Source organism: Schistocerca serialis, chromosome 1 (genome assembly GCF_023864345.2).
Source record: "Schistocerca serialis cubense isolate TAMUIC-IGC-003099 chromosome 1, iqSchSeri2.2, whole genome shotgun sequence".
Classification (NCBI taxonomy): domain Eukaryota; kingdom Metazoa; phylum Arthropoda; class Insecta; order Orthoptera; family Acrididae; genus Schistocerca; species Schistocerca serialis.
Window position 1 is genome coordinate 825,938,190 of NC_064638.1, and position 26,497 is coordinate 825,964,686.

At 40.1% G+C, this 26,497-nt stretch overlaps 1 protein-coding gene and 1 long non-coding RNA gene across 3 annotated transcripts in view; one reads left to right on the forward strand and one right to left on the reverse strand.

Annotated features, from left to right (window-relative positions):
• LOC126484549 (uncharacterized) overlaps positions 1–13,092 on the forward strand; it is a 29,117-nt gene extending 16,025 nt beyond the window's left edge. Inside the window, exons 3-4 of the long non-coding RNA XR_007587872.1 lie at positions 11,010–11,215; positions 11,551–13,092. This is a non-coding gene — a long non-coding RNA (uncharacterized LOC126484549). The remainder of the gene's footprint in view (positions 1–11,009; positions 11,216–11,550) is intronic.
• Positions 1–14,000, reverse strand: part of LOC126484537 (uncharacterized) — a 28,782-nt gene extending 14,782 nt beyond the window's left edge. The window contains exons 1-2 of one of the 2 annotated variants that reach the window (XM_050108087.1): positions 13,724–14,000; positions 4,692–4,941 (exon numbers count right to left, since the gene is read on the reverse strand). In XM_050108087.1, coding sequence (XP_049964044.1) covers positions 4,692–4,796 — 105 coding nt within the window. In that variant the 5' untranslated portion in view covers positions 4,797–4,941; positions 13,724–14,000. The remainder of the gene's footprint in view (positions 1–4,691; positions 4,942–13,723) is intronic. The other variant, XM_050108095.1, reaches the window with a different exon arrangement.
• Between the last annotated feature and the right edge of the window lie 12,497 nt (positions 14,001–26,497).

A 26,497-nucleotide genomic window follows, 5' to 3' on the forward strand; every position in this document is an offset into this window, starting at 1 on the left:
TGTGCAAAATTCTAACAGACAGCTTCCTCTTTCATTTCTTAGCCCCAATCCATATTCACCTACTATGTTTCATTCTCTCCCTTTTCCTACTGTCGAATTCCAGTCACCCATGACTATTAAATTTTTGTCTCCCTTCACTACCCGAATAATTTCTTTTATCTCATCATACATTTCTTCAATTTCTTCGTCATCTGCAGAACTAGTTGGCATATAAACTTGTACTACTGTAGTAGGCATGGGCTTCGTGTCTATCTTGGCCACTATAATACATTCACTATGCTGTTTGTAGTAGCTTACCCGCACTCCTATTTTTTATTCATTATTAAACCTACTCCTGCATTACCCCTATTTGATTTTGTATTTATAACCCTGTATCCACTTGACCAGAAGTCTTGTTCCTCCTGCCACCGAACTTCACTAATTCCCACTATATCTAACTTTAACCTATCCATTTCCCTTTTTAAATTTTCTAACCTACCTGCCGGATTAATGGATCTGACATTCCACGCTCCGATCCGAGGAATGCCAGTTTTCTTTCTCCTGATAACGACGTCCTCTTGAGTAGTCCCCGCCTGGAGATCCGAATGGGGGAGTATTTTACCTTTGGAATATTTTACCCAAGTGGACGCCATCATCATTTAACCATACAGTAAAGCTGCATGCCCTCGGGAAAAATTACGGCTGTAGTTTCCCCTTGCTTTCAGCTGTTCACAGTACCACAACAGCAAGGCCGTTTTGGTTAGTGTTACAAGGCCAGATCAGTCAATCATCCAGACTGTTGCCCTGCAACTACTGAAAAGGCTGCTGCCCCTCTTCAGGAACCACACGTTTGTCTGGCCTCTCAACAGATACCCTCCGTTGTGGTTGCACCTATGGTACGGCTATCTGTATCGTTGAGGCATGCAAGCCTCCCCACCAACGGCAAGGTCCATGGTTCATGTTATAGAAATTTATTGAGATAACTTACAGAGTCAGTACATGTATCATTTTGTAGCAATCATTCTCAAGTTTGATTCACGTAGTGCATCAGTACCCCATTCCGCCACTAAGTAATGTAAGGCCCTTTCTTCTTTGTGGAGGAAACTGTCACTAGTATTATGTATTGGATATGCATGAAACATCGAATCTAGAGTGCCGTTGCACAGGTTACACCCAATGTGCTGCAACAAGTGTGGAACGAAACTGATTACCAGTGGGATGCTTGCTGTATCACAAATGGTAGTCACACCAAACCAAAATCACACTTGACACTTTTATATGAAACTTGGGGTTGTTTGCTACAAAATGACATGTCTACTGACTCTTGGAAGTTATCGAAATAAATTTTTATATCATTCCAAAGTTGTAAAGTCCTTTTTGACTCATGCTGTTTTAGTGAATAAGCTGCTGACAACATAGCCTGGTACTATGGTGGAATTGGGCATATTTAACTTTATCGCTAAGTCAACTGAATTTCTCCCATTTTAGTCATAAATTAAACATTAACAACTGCCATGTTTCAAAAACTTGTGAGATACTTCATAGATGCACTAGTTCAAAATCTTTGATCTTACAAAAATTCCACTGCCACATACATTTATCTTTGTACCCGAGGATGGCGTAAAAGCTGAAAACCAGTTTGTAAAATAAAATTATGAATATTGTAGACTATTATAACAGTGTTGTGTGTTTTCATTGATTATCTTATACAGTATGGAGAGTAGGTTGACAGACATCTGTTCTCGTTTCTGATGAAGCAGAACTTCAATTCAGTATTTGAGAACTGTCTTCCACCACAGACATTTCATTCATAATTTTACAGATTCGTTTTGTATTACACTTTTCCAGCTTTAACCATTCTCATTAAAGCATTGTGCTTTATACAATTATGGCCCTAGTTTAGCCATGAAAAAATCTTGTTCATCACAAATTTCATTATATGTTTACATGGATACATGTATAATTTGAGGATTTTCAGAGTTTCAGGTGTTGTGTATAATATATTTTGTCATAAGTCGAATGAGTTACAGTTTATGGGATATACAGGGTGATTATAATTAAAGATAAACTTTCAAAACGCTGTAGAAATAACACCAATAGTCAGAATGACATCAAATTGTAACGGAATATTATCGGAGAAGGGGGAAAACATATGGCAGAAGAAAAAAATAGTGTGAAAATTCATCAATAGAAGGTTCTGTATGTGTCAGAATACATAAATGAAAACACCTGTCATGTGCACGACCCATTGAAGTTGATATAAACATGGATTTTCCTCCTTTCGTGTCTGCGACATTCGCCATGACTGTCTCAATGTGGGATCACACTCTGCTTGTAAAGCTGTATTACAAGAGTGATGACTGTGCACACATCACTCTGCAGAAGTTCCAGACGCTGAAGGATTTGAAAAAAGGCATTGGTCCGATGACTGCTGTGGCTGTGGAGAAAATGATTCGAAAAGACGGGTTCTTTTGGTGTGCAACCTGGTAGAGGGGGGAAATGAACAGATTCAACATCAGTGGAAGCAATGGCCACAGCAATGCAGGAGGAGACACGTGGTGGTGTGTAAACATGTAGTGCACGGAGAACTGCCCAAATATTGGACATATCTGTGAGCACGGTGTGTAAAATCCTACGAAACATCCTTCTTTGCTATCCATTCAAAACTACCCATGTGCACAAGTTGCTTCCTGTTGACCTGCCCCAAAGAGAGACCATTGCTTTAGAATTATTTGCTCACAGGGAGGTGGACAATCATTGGCCATGGAAGATTTGTGGACAGACAAAGCCCACCTCCATCAACAGGATATGTCAATACACAGAATTGTTGAAATTGGGCAATGGAAAATCTACATGCAAATCAACCAGTACCACTTCATCCTGAAAAGGTCACTGTGTGGTGTGGGTTTATGCCATCATTTATCACAGGGCCCTATTTTTTAAAAGAGACAAGTGCTTCCAGTCCTGTTACATGTACTGTCATTGGTAATTCTAGAATTAACGGCTGCCATTTCCCTACAGCCTGGCCATCCCAATCACCTGATCTTAATCCGTGACTTTGGGCTGCTTCGAAGACATGCATTGGGCAACACGTTCTGAATGTGACCCTGGAAACACTTCAACCATTTGTGGAACTTGTTGCAGAAAATAGCTGACAGCATACTGAACATATTTTGTGCCAGTCACATGGAAATTAATAATCCGATTTTTTTTTAATTGATGCTTTTTATGCAGTTTTTGGCCTCAGGACAATTAGAAATTGTTGCGATTGATGCTTTTATATGTTTTTGGCCTCAGGACAATAAAAAAACAATTTTTACCATCCCATGTGATATGACCTTGCCGTGGTGGATGGGCTTACATGACTAACAGTATCACACCTGTACATCCATGCACACTGAGTAGTACAGTTTGTTTAACGTCAAACGTACACCTTAGGCATTGCTGTCCGATTCATTTGTCATTTGTAGCCGACCACTATTAAATTATGATGCTTACAGCGACATCTATTGCTACATTTTGGAACTATTTATTTTTGTTCTGCCACAAGTTTTCCACCTTCACCGATAATATTCCGTTGCAATTTGATGTCATTCTGACCAGTTGTGTTATTTCTACAGCAGTTTGAAAGTTTAACTTTAAATACAATCACTCTGTATATTTTGTTAAACTCAAGTTTTCCATTTCAGCAGGGGTGTATACTGTCTGCTTTTTATCATTAGCTTCCACTATTTTCAATTTTGTTCCATGAGTTTGTTATTAATAATAGCCTTGAAAAACGTTAAGTTCCAAGTAGCTCCAGAAAATCAGGAAATGTTATCCAAAGTTTTCTCCTGTCATAACATATATCTCTTTGTTGGGTGTTAATTGCTTCAGTTCTCTTTTTAAAGGAAACTGAGAATACTTGCAACATAACAGAACCAGAACTTAAAAGAGAATTAGTAAGTTCAGTTTGAAGTTAAAGTCATATCTCAAGGAGGAACTTGAAATGATTAGCTCTGGGAGGAGTATGTACAGGAACTGTCACTAAAGAGTAGCTGACCAAGCACTGGAGACATATGTACTTAGCAGCACAGTTCATGATGGGACGGGCCTTCCATGGTACATAGGTCTCTGTAAAGAAACATCTAAATAAACAGTGACTACTGCACAAAGCCTAGGGCTGTAGATAGGGTAATGCTAAAGGAAACGTGTTTGGCTGTCAAGAAGGCAATACGTGAAGCCTTCAATGACTACAGTCAGAGAATCTTGTCAAGAAACACCTACAAAATCCAAAGAAATTTTGGTTATAAATGAAGGCTGTCAGTGGCACTAAAGCCTGCATCCAGATGGAGGGGACAGGAACTGAAATTGAGGGTATTAAATCAAAATCAAAAATGTTGAACTCCATTTTCAAATGTTCCTTTACAAAGGAAGATACAGAAGTACTGACCCAGTTAAATATGCATAACGCACCACAGATTAGTAATACACGCAGCCTGACAAAATAGCTGAAGCTCCAAGAAGACATGATCTGACATCAATGTAACTTTGTGCATGTACCAACAATGGCGGGTATGTAAATGATTAGTGTTATAATTCTCTGTGACAGGTAGAATTGTGACCAAACTTCATTAGTGTTCTTACCAGGTCTGGTAGAGTATATAAGGGCCATGAACAGTGTTATATGCTGGGTGGTCACTGTGATGGAGACGGAGATGCAGTGTACTCACGTGAGACACGATGATCAGCACTTGGTAGAATTTGGAAGGCACCTCATAGTCAGTCTCCATTTGGTCTGCTGGTTGAATTGTGCAATATCCAGATTTGTGGGGCATTCAGATGTGACAGTGACACCATGTTTGACTGCATGGGAAAGCGAGGTATACTCATTTTTCAAGGTTCTGGTCGACTATGTCTGACCCCATAAGGGAGAATCAGTGCACCAAGCACTCCATAACTTTCCACATCTGTGCCTGCAATCTGAGAAAAAGTAATAGATGCTCAGCAACATTATTTATCATTCCACACTATTGGATGGAGGGTAACAGCAGCTGGACTAAGGAACTACCAGCCCACGCATAGGCTGCTGTTAACACCACAACACAAATGGTTGTGTTTGGAGTGGTTCCTATCACCAGAAAGCATGGACTACTGACAAACAGAATCACACTGTGTTCAGTGATGAATTGTGATTCTGCACTACCCCAAGTGACCATTGTCAGTGAGTATGGTGCTGACCTGGGAAGGGGTCTCATTCTTCTAATGTTTCACAGCAGTGTCACTCCTGGCATGACTTCAGGTCATGGCTGGTAGTGACTGAGTCAACAGTACATTATGCAAATCCTGCATCCTCATGTGTTTCCTCTCATGTGACAGTGTCGTGGCGCCGCTTTTCAACATGACAATGCTTGACCATATCTAAATCTACATCTTTACTCTGCAAATTACTGTGAGGTGCGTGGCAGAGGATACTTCCCATTGTATGAGTTACTAGGGTTTCTTCCTATTCCATTCATGTATGAGGCACAGGAAGGATGGCTGCTTGAATGCCTCTGTGCATGCAGTAATGATTCTAATTTTAGGCTCACATTTCCTATGTGAGTGATACATAGGGGATTGTAATATATTCCTAGAGTAATCATTTAAAGCTGGTTCTTGAATGTCTGTTAATGGTCTTTCTCAGGACAGTCTACATCTATCTTCAGGAGTCTCCAGTTCAGTTCCTTCAGTATCTCTGTGACACTCTCTCAAAGATTAAACAAATATGTGCCCATTTGTGCTGCCCTTCTCTGTCTACGTTCAATGCTCCTATGTGTGTTATCTGGTATGGGTCCCATACACTTGAACAGTATTCTAGAACCAGTCGCACGAGTGATTTGTTCTCCTTTGTAGACAGGGTCCACTTCCACAGTATTCTACCAGTAAACCGAAGTCTACCACCTGCTTTACCCACAACTGAACCTATGTGGTCATTTCTTGTCATATCCCTACGAAGTGTTACACCCAGGTATGTGTATGAGTTGGCCAATTCCAACAGTAACTCACTGATATTATAATCAAGGGATACTTTTTTTTTTTTTTTTTTTTTTTTTTTTTTTTTTTTTTTTTTTTTTTTTTTTTTTTTTTTTTTTGTGGAGTGCAACATTTAGAGCAAGTTGCCAATCTTTGCACCATGATGAAATCTTACCAAGATCTGACCGAGTATTAAACTGCTTCTTTCACACAGTACTTCATTATAGGTAAGTGCATCACCTGCAAAAGCCTGGTTTTACTATTAATATTGTCTGCAAGGTCATTAATATACAACATGAACAGCAAGGGTCCCAACACACTTCCCTGGGGCACACCCGAAATTACTTCTACATCTGATGACGACTCTCCACCAAAGGAAACATGCTGTGTCCTCCCTACTAAAAAGACTTCAATCCAGGACTGGATGTGGCACATGTCTCTATGAATTGTCATTCTGATGTTGATTCACTCCCGTGGCCAGCAAGATCCCCAGATCTGTCCCCAATAGAACATGAGTGGGACCAGCTCGGATGTTGACTCTATCCCAGTGTCAGCATCCCGAATCTCATGCACCACTTAATGACAGCTGTGGGCCACGTTACTTCAGGAGAGGATACAACGGCTTTATGAGATCCTTTGCTGTTGAAATAGTGTATGCACCAAGGCCAGAGGGTTGCACTGTCATACTAATGTGTGGCTCAAACTGCAAAGTTCTTTAAAAATTTGATTTGATATTATAAATCACTGAAACAACATAACATACCCTCACAACCCACAAAGTTTCATTTTGTTTCCTACTCCCCTTCTGGGTGCTTCTTTTTTTGGTCAGGCAGTGTGGATGTTAGTGTTAATGAGACTGATAAATAGTTGATATCATCAAGAAATTGAACAAGGCTCAAGGGCCCAATGGAATCTTTATCATATTCTACAAGCAATTGCAGCTGAGTTAGCCTGTTTTAACAATAATATACTGTAGATCACTTGAACAAAACAATTAGCCCAACAGGTGGAAGAAAGCATAAATCACTCTCATCTATGAGAGTAGCAGAGATAATTCACAAAACTACTTCTGAGTACCGTTGACATTAGTCTGTTGTACAATCTTAGAACATGTTCTGAGCTCAAACATAATGAGATATCTAAAACAGAATTACCTCCTTCATGTCAGCTAGTGTGGATTCCAAAAACAGGGTATGGACTCAACCTGCATTTTTCTCATTTGACATACAGAAAGCTATAGAGATCACAGCATTCAAGTACATGCAGGTACTACCCTACTGCTTATTAAGGAAATTACAATGATAGATGCATCAAATGGAATTTGTGAATGGATCGAGGAATTCTTGAAAGGGAAGATATAGCATGTTACCTTGGATGGACAGTCTTCTAGATGTGTAGAAATAAATTCAAGCATCTCCCCAGGAAGTGTGTTGAAACCCTTGCTAGTCATGCTGTATATTAATGATCTAGCACGCAATATTAATAGTAAGCTCAGACCTTTTGCAGATGATGCAGTAATTGGTAATGAAACACTGTCTGAAAAAATGAACCCTAACTGGAATTCGTCAACTAATTCAAATCCCTTTAAGGATACAAAACGGAATCATCACATGGATTCAGTCATAGGTAGAGCAAGTGGCAGACTATGTTTGATTGTAGGATACTAGGAAAATATAATCAGTTTTCATAGGTGTTCCTTTCTAAAACACTTAAGTGACCCATCTTTGAATAGTGCTCTAGTGTGTGGGACCCATACTAAACACCTCTACTGGGGATACAGAATGTATATAAAGGGCAGTTTGTTTTGTTTGATCCTTAAGAGAGTCACAGAGATACTGAAAAATCTCAACTGGCAGATGCTTGAAGATAGATGCCAACTATCCACAAAGGCCTAATTAAAAAGTTTCTAGAATCTGTATTAAGTGAAGAATTTGGGAATAAACTACAGCTCCCTATGTACTGCTCCTGTAGTGACTCTGAAGACAAGATTAGATTAATTACAGCAAGCACAGATGTATGTAAGCAAATGTTCTTCCTGTGCTCCATGCACGGGTGGAACAGTAATAATCCCTAGTATGCGGTATAATAGGAAGTGCCCTCTGCCATGCGCTTCATGGTGGTTTGCAGAATGTAGCTGTAGATATATCATCCTCTCAAAGTACCTTTTCCTTGCTTTATGTCTCAAATGCTTTTTCATACCTTATCTGGCATTACTTCCGGAATGTCATTAATTTTTGAACCATCTGATTATAAAAACATGTAAAGAAATGTTTGAATGCTTGAAGACTTTTCTCTTTGTTGTTAGTTTCTGTCCATCTGCCATCTTAATTGTTGAAATGTGTTGTCTACCCAGTATTTCTCTTGGTTTTTTTTTTAAATTTTTTTTTAACAATGGATAAATGCTCCTATCTGAGCGCAAAAAATGCAAGTATGTTCCTGTTTATTAAAAAAAACTGCCTGAAGAGTGGGGTACCAGATGCCTCATTTTACCTTCCACAGCACCTTTAAACATTTTCCCAAAAATTTTGGCATGTGAACATATCCGCACTCCTTTCAATATGCAAGTCACCTCTAACTCTCACAAGCTCACCTAACCGTAACTCACTCACATCCACTAGTCCATTGCTGTAAGTCATTCACACCCAACCACTCTCATTTGCCCATTTTGATTCATTCTTTCAGCCCAACTCATTGTCATTATCCCTTTGTGTCTACCAAACTGTCACTGTCGCCTGTCTCATAGCCAGTCTCCTTCATTGTGTCCTACTGCTTCTGTCTTCTCTCACCGTCACTGTCTCCTCATTGCTCTCTGTTTCTGCTACCATCTCTTTCATTCTATCCCACTGCTGCTGTCTCTTCTTACTGTCACTATCTCTCCCTCGTTGTCACTGTCATAGACTCTGTCTCTCATTATCACTGGTTCTCAAACACATCCAATGTGTCCTCCTCTCTATTCCTCTCCCACTGGCACTGTCTTCTTCACTCTTTACCTAACACTGTTCTCTCACTGCCAACTATGTTCCACTGCCGCTGTGCCCCTTTCTTTCTGCCACACTGCCTTTTGTTTCCTTATTTATTTCTATAACACAAGCAGCATTTGTTACTTTTCTGTTTCTTTGTGACTGCCACTGCCTTCTTCTCTTTCAGCATCAAAAAGTGCAAATTTTTGCATTCCAATATTTTTAAAGGTGCTGAAGAAGGTTGAATGAGGCAGCCGAAACCCCACTTTTCAGTCAGTCTTTTAAATAAACAGGAAAATACTCAAATTTTTTGTGCTCCGAGAGGAGCATCATTCCACTGGTTCCCTTCTTTTCCCTGCTGCAACAGGGTAGTCACTCATATGAAAAGAAATGTATTGGTGAGTAAAATTTTGATAGTTTACTTCCATGAATTTGAAATAACACAAAACTAATTTTACACCTCAGACCAGATTTTATGTGCAAAAAGGTTTTTGTGCATACTTTAGTGCTACAACATGCAGTTCCCATACCAACATGATGATAACAGACACATTTTGTAGCAAATTCCTTTTTGCTGCATCACTTTATAAACTACAGATTTTACATGTAAGCATAAGATAACATCAAACATCTATATCTCAGAAACAGATAAAGATATCAAGACAATTTTCCAGGTTGTTTATGGCGGGTCTTAGGAGATTATTGTAAAAATTTCAGCCATTTGCTCTGCAAAGCCGTCTTGGACACCACAACTTGGTTTTGCTACAAAAAAAATTTTTTTTCAGGTTTTCTAAGGAACTGCACATGAACTAATGGCACCTCCACAAGCTGCACCATAGATCACGTAAAAAAAAGGAGCAACCAATTTGCTGCATTTGCCTAAACTGAAAGTAGTGTGTAATATTCATACTTAAACCCCTACTGTACGATGGTGATACTATGATGATCCTTCTGTTGGGACTACAAATGGTTTATAGTACGAGGGCCTGCCTTTGTATCACCAACAGAGCCTGAAGTATGGGCCCTGGAAAGCCATGTTTTTATGTGCAAAGTCTGGAACATATTGAAAAGCATGCTGTTGCATTTTTATCTTTTTCTTTTTAAGAATCTTGTTGTTTTCAGTTACTTTTCTTGTTAAATTTTCATTGAACCTTGTTATGTTTTCCTGTGGACAATGGTTATTTACAAACCTTATGCTAATTCTCCCAGCTAGGTCAGGTTACTTGCAGTTGAAATGTTGTACACATGTAACAACCGGAAGGGGTCAGAATCTGATGAACTGTGGAATCAAATGTTTCATCTACAGTATATTACCCATTCAACCATACACATTTTGGTCATTCTAATCATATGAAGCAAATGTTTTATCCCATCACATTTTAATTTCAACTCTGTGGCTTGTCTTAAGGGACATATATTTATTTTCACTCCCAGTGATCACAGCTGATACAGATGACAATCCAACTCCAGCTCGCACATCTGAACAGTCTCAGAATAATCATAGCACTTTAGCCTGTACGTATATAACAGCTTAATGTATGCTATTGAAAATCTGGGAAAATTCAACATAAGATGTGGCATGCATTTACACAATACTACAAACAATCACTTGTTGGATTTACTTTTCTCAAGAGTTGCTATAATCCATAATAACTATAAGTACTTATGCATAAACATTTTCAATAAGTTACCATACTCAGTTCATACAGTACTGCTAAATAAATATAAGTTCATATTACAAACTTGGCTCAAATAAAATGAATTCTATTCAATTGAATTCCTAAGAACAAATCATTATACATTTTTCCTCAGTGACAAAGAAATCCTTTTAGTTCTTAAATGTATGTGTAACTGATAACTGATTTGATTCTAATGTAAACTTTGACAAAGCCGATTGAACAAAAAAATACTGAAAGCTGAATAGAGATTATCTTTCTGAAGAACTGAGTAACTTCTCAACAGCTTCTAGTATCCATATGGCATATGGCAATTTGGCCTCACTTTGTATACTCAGAAAATGACAAAGCTTACACAACATATCCTGGAACCAATTCCCCATTCTTTCTCTCTTCCCAGACTATGAAAATACAATCTTTGACACACATCTGGAGCAGGCAGGAAAGATGATTTTGGTTCAAATGGCTCATCATTGATGAGGTCATTACAGAATTGTCCCGACATTAACCTTAAGATATTTAGGCAAACCATGGGAAACCGCTGAAGCCACACTTGTGACAATCTTTTTGTTGTGCCTATCTGCAGCCCAGCATTTCTGCTATGTGGTGAGTAGCAACTTTCCTTTTCATAATATCATTACATTCCATCCTATATTTTCCATTATTTGAATATGGTATACGAAACAACCTAATGGTCATGTTTACCCTGTTACATTGTCTCTTATTATAGTGGAAATGTAAAAATATATGTCATATTGTGCAATGCTTTCAATTTATGAATGACTGAATCCTGCCAGATCAGTTATGAAATGAAAATCCATACTGGATCAATAACATGTTTGAAAGTCCTGCAACCATATTATGTTGTTTCTTATGATTTTTTGACAAGTTTATTTGACAAAGTTATCAAACTGATTAACTGTTCTTTTATCCTCTTCCAGTTTCCATTGTGATGGGCTAGGCTTGAAATCAGCCGAACCATAAAGTTTTTAATACAGCTGAGAGGTGTAATGAGATATCTTCTTGAAATTCATGTAATCTGTGGGGCACCATGATTCAAAAAAGTGTTTACTACCAAGCAGATGGTGTACCAGGTAATAGTTTTCTCTAAACTGCATTATGCTTGTGAAACTTCGATGCTTTAGGCTGAGGTATGAAGAAATAACTCTATTACCAGTAGAAGCTTTGGTCAATTGTGAAACTCATCTAGGAGTAATATGTAACCAATGCTACAGTTTTTATAAGAATATGGGTGAACAGTACAAAAGCCACCTCATTAGTTGCAGTATCAGATGAATTTAACTTGCCCAATATGTAAGTAATGACAGACTTCCCCACAAAAGCCTCTATTACAGTTCAGCACTGGCAGAAGACCTCATGGATTGCTTCAAGGACTAGCTAAAAAAATTGCTATAAACAATCTTGTAAATTGAAATATATATGGTGTTGTTATAGGCAAAAGACAAACTCCATTTTTTAAATGCCTCATCTTTAGTTTGCTTTTGTGGCAGACCTTGTATATGACACTTTCTGACAGAGCACTAGTACAATTCCATAGTTAACTACTTGTCCGCAGGTCTAAAAACAGTTGCACACCAAGCACCATGGCTAAAAGTTCCTTAGTAATCCAGACAGCTTCATATCTTTTCTGTTACAAGCGGCTCTACCTTACATTGTTCCATATCCCTGAAGGTTCAGTTTCTCAACAGGATTCATCCAACACTGTCTTCGGTGGTGGTGGTGAATTCTTCCATCAAGATAGTACTCCATAAAGAAAAACAGAAATGTCCAGTTTTGTTTGGAATATCATGAATTTGTGTAAGTTTTACAAGCTCGCGATTCTCCCTAAATTAGTAGTGAATGATATATATCCACCTATCTGTTTTCATTCCACTCACTACAAAAGTTTAGAAATGTGATCAACATTAGGCCTATGCCACACACTATGTTAGTGGGAATTGCAAGTAGTGTGCGATTCTTCTTATGTGTAGTGGATGAATTAAACAACTGAAATGGGGCAAAGGGAGAAAAAGAAACACATCAAGAATTTGAGACTGCAGAATCATATTTAAAAATGTTGTTACTGGAAAAATGATGCAGACAGATCTTGTTATGGAAAACTGGAAAAAGATATTCGTATGGTACAGTTGATAATAATGACACATTAACAGTGAAGTCAAGAAAAAGCAAAACACTGAAAAGATGTACTGCTATTGTCTCTCTACATAAGTTTGAACAAAGCAATGAATTTATAGGTTGAGGATATTTATGAATGATGATGTGGAAGTCTGAGCAAGGAAACGTCACCTGTAAATTAAGCTTGTGTTACGTTTTGTGTCAAATAAATGATTGTAAAAATATGTTCACTATGTAAACGCAGTTGTTATATATTACTTTGTAACACATGTAAACTGGAATGTTGATATACTGTTTTTGTAATACTGTATATACAAGTTTAATTGAAATGTAAACGTAATGTTGACGAGTCCCCAGTACATCTGTGATTTGACTTTGTATGTTATGATCAATAAAAATTCTGATTCTAATTATAATGCAAGGACTATTCACTGGAGAACTAAGTCTAATTTATTTATGATATATTTATGTTATCACCTATGCATGATAGGCTATTCACACTTGATATTAGATTCTGCTGCATTTACTGTTTTACGGTTCAACGCAACAACTTGCTCCATGCTGCATTTCTTATGCATCGCAAGCAATGTTAAACTACACAACATGATGTGCAGAAAAACTACAAATGTCGAAGTGTTTTTCGTCAACTAAACTAGAACTTTTGTACAAAACAAATGCAAAAGAATATTCTCCTGTGAAAGATAAAGTGGCAGCCGTAAGACAATGCGGAAGTCTATATAAATGTCATAATATACCAGATACGTAATACTGATTTCATTTAATGTGATAATATACCAGTTACGTAATACTAATTTCATTTAAGAAACTGAACCAAACGTGGAAATTGTATTAAAGGGGCTGCATGCTCTTGTGAAGGTGGACATTATTAAACTTTTATATAAATAACATCAATACGTTTCAGTGAAACTCTGGCAGTAAATCACATGCTTATATGCACATGCATCCCATTCAATGTACCTTAATGTGCAGTATCTGCTCGTGAATGGCATTTTCACTAAAACATTGTTTGTCAGAAGCAACAATTTTCGCTTTTATTTCCGTTTCCATTTTTGCTTGCATACAGTTCTTAAGAATAACTTCGCAACTTGATGGCACGCATTATGCATAAATATATTTGTCACTTTATTTATTTATTTATTTCACCAATTTGCATACTATATTTCATTTTCCATGAAAAACATATCCTCCATAACACACCCTCGCTACTACACACAACGCCCTTACCCACTTGGGGTGTGGGGTGGAAACCTGTGTTGAATCGATCCGAAGCCACTGGCGCCGGCTATGGTATTTGACAGGTGGAATTTTTTGGGAGTTATAATACAACTTCAGGTGTTAACATTTGTTAGATGTCAGATATATATAATTACCTCTTTCGTTATTTAACTGTTCACAAAATAAGTGTTTGCATTCTAACGAAACAACAATAAATATGCGTTTTCGGGCAGTGCACTCCCCTTGCGTGTTGTTTTATAGACTGTGATTCAAAATTCCTATTATAGCCTTCTAAGAGTTGTAGAAGGGGCTTAGTAGATAAAAATTCTGATAAGGAATCCCTGTTCGGAAATGCACCCATTGGTAGCAAAATCGGATTACTTTCAATTCTTCCTTTTCTCGGTACGCTCATGGCGGAGGCCGGAGATAATGATCTCTGATCTGTGTGCTGTAGGAGTTTTTCTTTCTTTCTTTCTTTTTCTTTTTCTTTTTTTTTTTTACTTAAAAAAGTATGATCGTCGTACCTCGTATCTGTATGAAAGCACGATTGCCGTAAAGCAGTGACAGCCATGTTCCTGTCGTGATCCGACCTAACCCCTTTATAACTGCTAAATCAAACAGTATTATTTCAATTTTATGTCACCAAATGGCTATATTATGCATGAAGCAAACAAAAGAAAATAATATATCACACATCAGACAGACCTACATTACTTTAGAGCCCATGTCTCATGTGTATTTGTCATTTGACTGAATCATGTTTAAAAGTTCCTTTTGTTGATACAAATATTTAAAAAAGCTTTTGCAGTTCAAAAGTCTAACTGGCCGACGGACTTTAAGCAAACAGCAAATGATGTAATTCAATAACCGAAATAAAAAGTATATGAATTGTTCATGATACAAGATGAAAACAAAAATTAACAGTTCTTCTTTCACAAAACTAAAACATGCGGACATTTGCAGAAACATCAAAAGTCGAAAATGCTGAGATGTCTGCATAAATGAGGACGTATAATAACCCTAAGCATAAGGTATAGGTAATATTACGAGTACTTGTTCTTGGGTTCCTTTCTATGTTACAAGGATGTCATCTACCAAGTCTAGAGTGCAGATCATCCGTGGAGCACCACAACCAACCCTAGTTTCCAACATACCAATTTCTCGTAGCCAGAGTTGTAGTCTGACAACGGTTATTATATCGAAAGTGTTATGTGATGTCACCAACAGGGACTAACTATGGCGCTCTCTTCTCAGCTAGTGTGTGTACCAGTGAAGAGGGAGATTTGAATGTGATCCGATCCTCAAATCGATTTTACATCCAAAGGGTACATTTATGGACATGGTTTCTTGTCAAAATGTCATCTACTAAGTCCCCTCTACAACCCCTAGAAGCGTGTAATACGAATTCTGAATCATCCTGCATCATCACTGTGCTATGACGTCTGCAATTGCATGTCTCCTGCATGAAAATACAAATTATTAGTTATCATCTTTCTGGTATGCACACTAACCTTGGGTAATGGCCTACATACATAATAGTACCATTACTGCTGTCTCCCTTTGGTAAAATAGGAAAGCATGTAGGAAATAGTGGTCTCAGATAACCACAAGGATAACCTATTGATTATCATATTACAGAACTAATTGTCATTAGGAAATGTTAAGCTTGCAAGCAATGTGCGCGGGTTTCACTGACTTGTACTTGCGAATACTGCATGCAACGTATCAAGAATAGGACTCAGTTCACCAGCCACATTAAAGGTATGAGCCTTGGAGAAGGAAATATGATATTTAGCTTTCATGTGAAGTCATTATTCCCGAGCATTCCCATTAATGATTCTATAGATATACTCTCCTAATTGTTTGATGACACTGTTACGGATTTATTTGTGCATACTGTGACATCATCGTATTTTTGTATGATGGACAGTATTTTAACTACATCTACGTCTGCATCTACATGGTTGCTCAGCAATTCACACTTACAGGGTGTTTCAAAAATGACCGGTATATTTGAAACGGCAATACAAACTAAACGAGCAACGATAGAAATACCGTTTGTTGCAATATGCTTGGGACAACAGTACATTTTCAGGCAGACAAACTTTCGAAATTACAGTAGTTACAATTTTCAACAACAGATGGCGCTGCGGTCTGGGAAACTCTATAGTACGATATTTTCCACATATCCACCATGCGTAGCAATAATATGGCGTAGTCTCTGAATGAAATTACCCGAAACCTTTGACAACGTGTCTGGCGGAATGGCTTCACATGCAGATGAGATGTACTGCTTCAGCTGTTCAATTGTTTCTGGATTCTGGCGGTACACCTGGTCTTTACCGTGTCCCCACAGAAAGAAGTCACCGGGGTTCATGTCTGGCGAATAGGGAGGCCAATCCACGCCGCCTCCTGTATGTTTCGGATAGCCCAAAGCAATCACACGATCATCGAAATATTAATTCAGGAAATTAAAGACGTCGGCCGTGCGATGTGGCCGGGCACCATCTTGCATAAACCACGAGGTGTTCGCAGTGTCGTCTAAGGCAGTTTGTACCGCCACAAATTCACGAAGAATGTCCAGATAGCGAGATGCAGTAATCGTTTCGGATCTGAAAAATGGGCCAATGATTCCTTTGGAAGAAATGGCGGCCCAGACCAGTACTTTTTGAGGATGCAGGGACGATGGGACCGCAACATGGGGCTTTTCGGTTCCCTATATGCACCAGTTCTCTTTATTGACGAAGCCGTCCAGGTAAAAATAAGCTTCGTCAGTAAACCAAATGCTGCCCACATGCATATCGCCGTCATCAATCCTGTGCACTATATCGTTAGCTAATGTCTCTCGTGCAGCAATGGTAGCGGCGCTGAGGGGTTGCCGCGTTTGAATTTTGTATGGATAGAGGTGTAAACTCTGGTGCATGAGATGATACGTGGACGTTGGCGTCATTTGGACCGCAGCTGCAACATGGCGAACGGAAACCTGAGGCTGCTGTTGGATCACTGCCTGCACTAGCTGCGCGTTGCCCTCTGTGGTTGCCGTACGCTGTCGCCCTACCTTTCCAGCACGTTCATCCGTCATGTTCCCAGTCCGTTGACATTTTTCAAACAGATCCTTTATTGTATCGCTTTTCGGTCCTTTGGTTACATTAAACCTCCGTTGAAAACTTCGTCTTGTTGCAACAACACTGTGTTCTTGGCGGTGGAATTCCAACACCAGAAAAATCCTCTGTTCTAAGGAAGAAACCATGTTGTCCACAGCACACTTGAACGTTGTGAACAGCACACGCTTACAGCAGAAAGACGACATACAGAATGGCGCACCCACAGACTGCGTTGTCTTCTATATCTTTCACATCGCTTGCAGCGCCATCTGTTGTTGAAAATTGTAACTACTGTAATTTCGAAAGTTTGTCCGCCTGAAAATGTACTGTTGTCCCAAGCATATTGCAACAAACGGTGTATTTCTATCGCTGCTCGTTTAGTTTTTATTGCCATTTCAAATATACCGGTCATTTTTGAAACACCCTGTAAGTGCCTGGCAGAGGGTTCATCATACCATTTTCATACTACTTCTCTACCATTGCACTCTCGAATGGTGCGTGGGAAACAGGAACACATAAAACTTTCTGTTCGAGCTTTGATTTCTCTTATTTTATTATGATGTAGGTGAGTGTCAACAAAATACACTCTTGGAAATGGAAAAAAGAATACATTGACACCGGTGTGTCAGACCCACCATACTTACTCCGGACACTGCGAGAGGGCTGTACAAGCAATGATCACACGCACGGCACAGCGGACACACCAGGAACCGCGGTGTTGTCCGTCGAATGGCGCTAGCTGCGCAGCATTTGTGCACCGCCGCCGTCAGTGTCAGCCAGTTTGCCGTGGCATACGGAGCTCCATCGCAGTCTTTAACACTGGTAGCATGCCACGACAGCGTGGACGTGAACCGTATGTGCAGTTGACGGACTTTGAGCGAAGGCGTATAGTGGGCATGCGGGAGGCCGGGTGGACGTACCGCCGAATTGCTCAACACGTGGGGCGTGAGGTCTCCACAGTACATCGATGTTGTCGCCAGTGGTCGGCGGAAGGTGCACGTGCCTGTCGACCTGGGACCGGACCGCAGCGACGTACGGATGCACGCCAAGACTGTAGGATCCTACGCAGTGCCGTAGGGGACCGCACCGCCACTTCCCAGCAAATTAGGGACACTGTTGCTCTTGGGGTATCGGCGAGGACCATTCGCAACCTTCTCCATGAAGCTGTGCTACGGTCCCGCACACCGTTAGGCCGTCTTCCGCTCACGCCCCAATATCGTGCAGCCCGCCTCCAGTGGTGTCGCGACAGGCGTGAATGGAGGGACGAATGGAGACGTGTCGTCTTCAGCGATGAGAGTCGCTTCTGCCTTGGTGCCAATGATGGTCGTATGCGTGTTTGGCGCCGTGCAGGTGAGCGCCACAATCAGGACTGCATACGACCGAGGCACACAGGGCCAACACCCGGCATCATGGTGTGGGGAGCGATCTCCTACACTGGCCGTACACCACTGGTGATCGTCGAGGGGACACTGAATAGTGCACGGTACATCCAAACCGTCATCGAACCCATCGTTCTACCATTCCTAGACCGGCAAGGGAACTTGCTGTTCCAACAGGACAATGCACGTCCGCATGTATCCCGTGCCACCCAACGTGCTCTAGAAGGTGTAAGTCAACTACCCTGGCCAGCAAGATCTCCGGATCTGTCCCCCATTGAGCATGTTTGGGACTGGATGAAGCGTCGTCTCACGCGGTCTGCACGTCCAGCACGAACGCTGGTCCAACTGAGGCGCCAGGTGGAAATGGCATGGCAAGCCATTCCACAGGACTACATCCAGCATCTCTACGATCGTCTCCATGGGAGAATAGCAGCCTGCATTGCTGCGAAAGGTGGATATACACCGTACTAGTGCCGACATTGTGCATGCTCTGTTACCTGTGTCTATGTGCCTGTGGTTCTGTCAGTGTGATCATGTGATGTATCTGACCCCAGGAATAAAGTTTCCCCTTCCTGGGACAATGAATTCACGGTGTTCTTATTTCAATTTCCAGGAGTGTATTTTCGTATTCGGAGGAGAAAGACGGCATTGTGATGGGAAGCACATTAGCATCAGTTATAGTCAATATGTTTATGGAGTAGTTTGAGGATATCACTATGGACATGGCTGCTGCAAAACCTAGTTGCTTTTATCATTACGTGAACGAACCATTCGTTGTCTGGTCTGATAGACATGAAAAACTTGTAAAATTCTTGAACCATATGAACAACATCCATGACAACATCAAGCTCATGGTGGAGCTAGAGACGGATGGTGCCCTGCTGTTCCTTGATATCCTGGTTTGCTGTAAAGCAAATGCATGCTCAGCCGCAGTGTTTACCATAAATCAAACCCCTATCGACTCCTACCATCTGTCATCACCTGTCACAGAACATTTCTGTTTTGAGGACCTTGGCTCAATGAGTGTAAGCCGACCCAGATGCTGAAAAACCTTCCAAAGGAACTGATCTACTTACGGAAACTGTTCCAGTAATACAGCTAAAATGGCTGTCAAATTGTGCAAGCCATCTTCCCAAAGACATGCAAACACAAGGCCCCCATGGAGCACACAAAGACGCAAGCTTTTTTGCCATTTTGAGGCTCAGTAGTAGGAAAGGTTAGCCGCCTCCTAAAGAGGCACATAAACGATTCGACATTTAGGTCTCCAGCAATAATAATAATAATAGTAATTATAATATATACATATATACATATATATATATATATATAAAAGTATGCACCACAAATGTACTGGAGAATGATGAATACAAATTATACTGGAACAGAACCATTATAACAGATAAAACAACACCACATAACAAACCTGACATCACACTCACCAATAAAAGAAGAAATTAACACAACTAATCGAAATATCCATACACAATACAGCAAATATACAGAAGAAAACAGGCGAAAAAATTGAAAAATACATCCAGCTGGCTGAAGAAGTCAAGGACATGTGGCATCAGGATAAAGTTGACATTATACCAATTATACTATCAACTACAGGAGTCATACCACACAATATCCACCAGTACATCAACGCAATACAGCTACATCCAAACGTATATATACAACTACAGAAATCTGTAATTATTGATACATGTTCAATTACCCGAAAGTTCCTAAATGCAATGTAACATTTACTGTACAGTTAAAATGAAGTCACACTTGATCAAGGTCTGCGTCACTTACCATTTTTAACCAGACATAACATCTGAGAAAGGAAAGAAATAATAATAATACAGTTATTATGAGGTGTGCAAAAAACAATTTAGGTTTCAGAACACCAGAATTATAGAAAATACCTTGCAGGTGTGGACAGTTTCATGCTGAACAGACTGTGCATACAATTGACCAGCGCCATGTATAACACAAGAGATGTTTTCACCTACGATATTCTGAGAAGTTAGTGATAGTGGAACATGCTCTAAAAAGTGGACACTGTATTGTAATCGTTTTTGGTAGCTTTTAATTCCCTTCCCTGAGGGGATTTGGCAGGCTGAGGGAGAGGTCTCAGATTCTTTGTGGCCATTGTTCTGTGTCTGTACTGTTGGCATTCTGTTTATTATGCGTTGGGGGCAAATGGAATAGGAGGACCTGCCTTCCATTTAGGAATCTTGCAGAGGGCATTTGGGGGACAGCTCCAGGATTTGCCTTATGGCCAAGCAGAAATCTCCAAAACCCCTGGCTACAGCTCCTGATGTTGACACCATAAGTATTGTGCTGGGGCTCACTCCCACTGTGACAGTTTTTTTCCTTTCAGCCATAGTACACGCCCTTTTCGTTAAAGTGTTCCAGATCTTGAGGGCTCATCAGGACATTGAACTGATAGAGTACACCAAATGTGGCACTGCTGTGATTGTCTTCACTGGACATTCCTTCTAGGTGTCAGGCATAGATTGTGTCACTCGGTGGTGGACCTCCATTTGGGAGGATGAAGTATCTGTTATTATTCTTTCTGGTATAGCATCATGAAAGACATGATGGAGATACAAATTTATTTACTGTACTCTCAATAAATACAATGGACTACAGCTAAGCACAGCTTTGGATCCAGCCACTGGAAATTTGAAATGGGTGTAGCAGGTGCTTAACGAAAACATTACCATGTATAGTGCTGGAGCGAGCACCAGTGATGTCACATAAGGCAGCATGGCTCTATAAGGATGGCTCCATCACTAATATGACAGTCTCCACCTGATAATGGCTGAGGAGCACTCAACTGAAAGCTCGTGGATTTTAAACCACTTGAAACGAGTGGAGGTCCAAAAGACTTTTATAAGTATATATCGACATGAAACCAACAATCATGTAAAGAGTCTAGCAAAAAGATCTCCCATGTTTGGTAAGGCAGCTGTATATGTTTTGGTGGGCATTCTGATGTGGAGGGGGTATCGATCGATAGCAGTGTATGTGCCATTTTCAGTATGTGCAATGGCTTGGGTGGGTGACCATTGCATGTTTGTTGTGGAGGAGTATGTTTATATGGTGGTTCTGTAACTACTACTCAGCAAGCATTTCGCATTAGGATTAAGCTTGGCTAACATGAACCTGTTCCTGACAGGATATTGTGAAGGCATTGCTAAGTACGCTTATAAAATTTTTTGCCATGATTTACTTTCGTTTTCTATTTTTTCTTTTGTTCCTACTGGTGTATGTAATTATGATGATATAACATACTACTGCGGTTTTTAAATGTAAAGATGTAATTGTGATTATTTCGTTTGCCAATGCATAAACATGTTTCTTGCTTTGTAACTGTGGAAAAGTTTGTAAACTTCTTTATTTGTATATTATTAATTTTGAAAAATGCAGTCAAGAACATTTATAAAGATCTATGTAGTTTACGAACGATATAACATCTGTAGACAGGGAACAGCGATAGCGAAATCGATAGTCGAACGGAGGATGAGTAATAGAAGGTACGGTGGACAATGCGTCTGTGAAGCGTGCGCGGGAAAATGGTACTATGTTTTTATGAAAAGCACCCGGAATTGTATGGACAGTGATACCGACCTATGAGAATGTCAATTCGCTTTACCGCTGCGGTACGTAATGCTATCGACAGCGAACTTTAGGAGCATATAAACTGAACTACGAAAGTGCGGCTAACAAGGCTTTGTTGCGAATGAACTTTGTTGGCATTGATATTTGGATGGTGGAGCCGTCGTCTTTCGCGTTCTATCAAGCCGTGAAACTGGAGACTTTCAATGACATTACAGAAGTTTGAATTGCGAGAACAGAGTGGATATTGTTTACGGTGTGCATCACGTAAAAAAACAATTCCATGAACTGTGTATTTGTGGCTGCGGCTATAGGAATGTGACAAACAGTGTAACTATGAAATGAAAGCGTCACGGACAGTGCACAAAGTGCAAACGGACACTGTGTATGTAATGTGCTTTGCAAGGAGGAACATGTCAACAAATGGTTCAAATGGCTCTGAGCACTATGGGACTCAACTGCTGAGGTCATTAGTCCCCTAGAACTTAGAACTAGTTAAACCTAACTAACCTAAGGACATCACACACATTCATGCCCGAGGCAAGATTCGAACCTGCGACCGTAGCGGTCTCGCGGTTCCAGACTGCAGCGCCAGAACCGCGCGGCCACTTCGGCCGGCACATGTCAACAACGGTCGCATACCAGTGTCTTGAGGTTTGTTAATCGCCACTGGGTTACTGATACAGCTGTGCAGAAACTTTGTTCGCGTTTCGCCGGAGAAGATTAGCAAGTGGAACTGCCTGTATCCTGCTCACAACATCGTAACCCGCCGACGTCGTGGTGCCCCGCGCAACGCTTCGTATGCAACGGAAAGTTAAGATATTTCGCTGTACCCTGGTCTAAAAACTTTCTTTCTCTATTAAAAGTAGTAGAATTATGGACTCTATTCAAATCAGTTCTTCGCTTGTTTATTTTTGCTTTCTACCATCGAAAATAAAAGTATCATTAGTGAACTAATAGTTACATGGTAGTCATTGTTGAAACACTGCTAAATATAAACTTCTTCCTCTCATCAGAACTATTTCCCCTTGGCATGTAAAAATTATTGCAACCGCATTATTTTAGATGATTTTATGTATTGTTATGTGTACAGCAAAGTGATAGTGACTTTTCGTGAAATAGTGCTGCGCGCGTAAATTACGGTGACCGCCATAACAGCCTGAGATCCGACCAAAGACATAAAAGCTACTATTTCACCACTGATGCATTTCCTGCCGTGAGCGCGAATCATATTTCACTTGTCAAAACACGTGGGGAATGTTCACACTGTATTAAAAGCTTTGATACGGTATTGCTATGAGTTGTAGTATTCAGAGATACTGGTTACACTCAAAAAGTAGATAGATATATGGTGAATCCCCCTGTTTTCATGTAATTATTAACAGAGTTGTATGTGGTTCACGAGATTTTGTCACCTTTTCTAAATTCTGTCAGATGTTTTTAAAGTTTTGGAGGCTATGTTCACAATTTTGTTGACTCAGGCTATTTTCAGAGCAGTTTCTCGTAAACATTTGGTTTTTCCATTCATAAATAAAATGAGATTATGACCAACTGAGAAGTATAACAAATAGTTTGTTTTCCAGTTAGAATTTTGGGTGACTTAACAGTTCAGATTTTGATAATGATTTTTCCTATGGGGTGAGGTAATCGCAAAATGTATCCGAGTTTGGGTACCTAACTTTAGAATGTCAGGTTCTGCACTGAAAGGAATACCTACTGGCTGACCTTGGACTGTGACAAAGCCAGAAAATGTGGCCCATGCGAGAGTATCTTTCCAGCAATCGCAAAGCGTTCAGCATTTCAACATGCAGCTGCCCTGAGATTGTGTGACAGGAGTGTAAGATGAATTCTGCAGAGAGTTCTTCACATGCACACACACAAAATGATGGCCACGCAAGAATGAACTTAAAGAGATTTTGAAACTCGCAGAGCTCTAAGTGTTATTCAGAACATCCCCCTTTGTCGCTGTTTTGATTTCTTCTGTTAAGACCCACTTTTCGATTGTCCGGTGCTATAAATAAACAAAATTTCCGCTGTCTGGTAGCAGAAAATCTTCAGGAGCTTCACCAACAACCACTTTCCAGCCATCATGTGACAGTTTCGTGTGTCGTTGCTAAATTTGGAGTGTGGAGTCCATATTTGTTTGAAGTAGATGGCATAAATGTAATGGTTGGTTCAAATTGCTACTGTCACATGATAGAGGTCTTCTACCAGAAATGACACAAAGGATTATGGAGAACTTCTGGGAAGGACTTCATCAATGTGTCAACAACGGAGGACTCTATTTACCAAACATAAATTTTAAAACCAACTAATGTAAAATGGCATAGTAGTTCCTGTTCACAAATAAAAGTATTTTCTCTGTATCTTTCTTTGTTTGTTTGTAACTGCCTTCTGAAATATAGGAGGTATTTTTGCTGGACCCTGTACTACGTACCTCTATGGGGAGGAAACATGGTGCAGCAGTAATCACCTGGGGATGCCACATCTCGAAAGTGTTAATTTATTAAGCTCTCCAACCTTCTTATTATGCTACTGTGGAGAGAAAATGAATCTGAATTTTGCCGTCATGAACCACCATATCAACACTGCTGTGGTCAGAAGTATATTTCGTCATGCCACCTTCACCCTACTCTGAGAGAGAATAAGTCACACCAGAAAGCAATTAGATATAAATGGTCATCAGCTAAGTGTCGTCCCATTCACCTGTGACTACTGGATTGGCTCTCAGCCTTGGACTGGGACTTGCTTGATGAAGCTACAGTAGAACAACAGATGCCATAACAGAGGAAAATAATGTAAAGGAATAAAGGGTAAATCAGTCTAATTTCAAAGCAACAACATGTGGGGCAGGAGGTAAAACAATAGAACGCACCATCAACATGATTATGGCTGGCCGGAGTGGCCAAGCAGTTCTAGGCACTTCTGTCTGGAACCGCGTGACCGCTACAGTGGCAGGTTCGAATCCTGCCACGGGCATGGATGTGTGTGAGTCCTTAGGTTAGTTAGGTTTAAGTAGTTGTAAGTTCTAGGGGACTGATGATCTCAGATGCTAAGTCCCATAGTGCTCAGAGCCATTTTTTGAACATGATTATGAGAAACATTACACACGTGCCAGGTAGGCTCTTAAGAAGGACTTAACTTTGCATCGTCGCCACGAAGTTTCCCTTTCATTCACGTAATAAGTGGTGTGGAACAAGCTGTTTTCAAGATTCTCAATGAAAATGTAGATGAAATTCATCAGAAACAAGCTGCATTCTGTCAAAACTCAACCCATCAACCTTGAACATGACAAGAGCTGAGTGTAATGGTCTTCACAAGCTATGCAATGATCCTCTCAGTACATTCTGCAAGCTGACAAGGTCAGTGCAGCTGTAATTACTCAATGAGCCTACTACGATTCTAAGATTCTATTGATGCTGGAGGAAGAGAAGTATAGAAATTGTCAAGGGAATCAACACCAGAGCAATGAGGAAGATTTTCAAGTGCTCCTCACTGGAAGAGAAAGTCATAATAAATCTCCTCCATCAGGCACATTGACCATCTACATTGCAGGGCCTTCCAAAAGTTCATAAGATGAACACACCCCTCCATCCCATCGCAAGGACTATTGGACTGCCAACTTAGAGACTAGCGAACCTCTAGTCAGCCACCTCACTCAGCACATTGGTCAGTATGTGCATCATATCAAGAATACAACCATCTTCGTAAGCCAAACTAAGGAAATGAGTCTTGGAGAAGGAGGTATCATGGTCAGCTTTGATGTGGTATCATATGTCATGCACGTTCCTACAAAAGATGCTATAGATCTGCTCTTCCAGTTATTTGACAATACTCTTGTAGATTTATTTCAGCACACACAGAGGATATCGTATTTCTTATATGATGGAAAATATTTCACTCAAATGGATGTAATTGTGATGGGAAGTCCATTGGCTGTAGTTATAGCCAGCGAGTTTATTTAGTACTTTGAGGAAATCACCCTGGAAACAACCCCTCCAAAGCCTAGTTGTTTTTATCATCACGTCTTGTCTCCTGGACATGAAAAGCTCGTAAAATTCCTGAACCGTATGAATAACATCCAAAACAACATCAAGTTCACAATAGAGGTAGAGACAGACAGTGCCTTACTGTTCCTTCCCATCCTGGTCTGCTGTAAACGAAGTGGGTTTCTCAGCCACAGTGTTTACCATAAACCAAACCACACAGACCAATAGCTGTATGCTACCAGCTGCCACCAACTGTCACAGAACAGTTCTGTTTTTGGGACCTTGGTTCATTAAGCATACTCTGACTCAGATGTGGAAACCTGCTGAGGGAACTAAGCCACTTAGGGAAAAAGTTTAAGGAATACAGCTACAACAACTGTCACATTTTGCAAGCCATCTTTCCAAAGACATGTAAACAAAAAAAGGACATCCTAT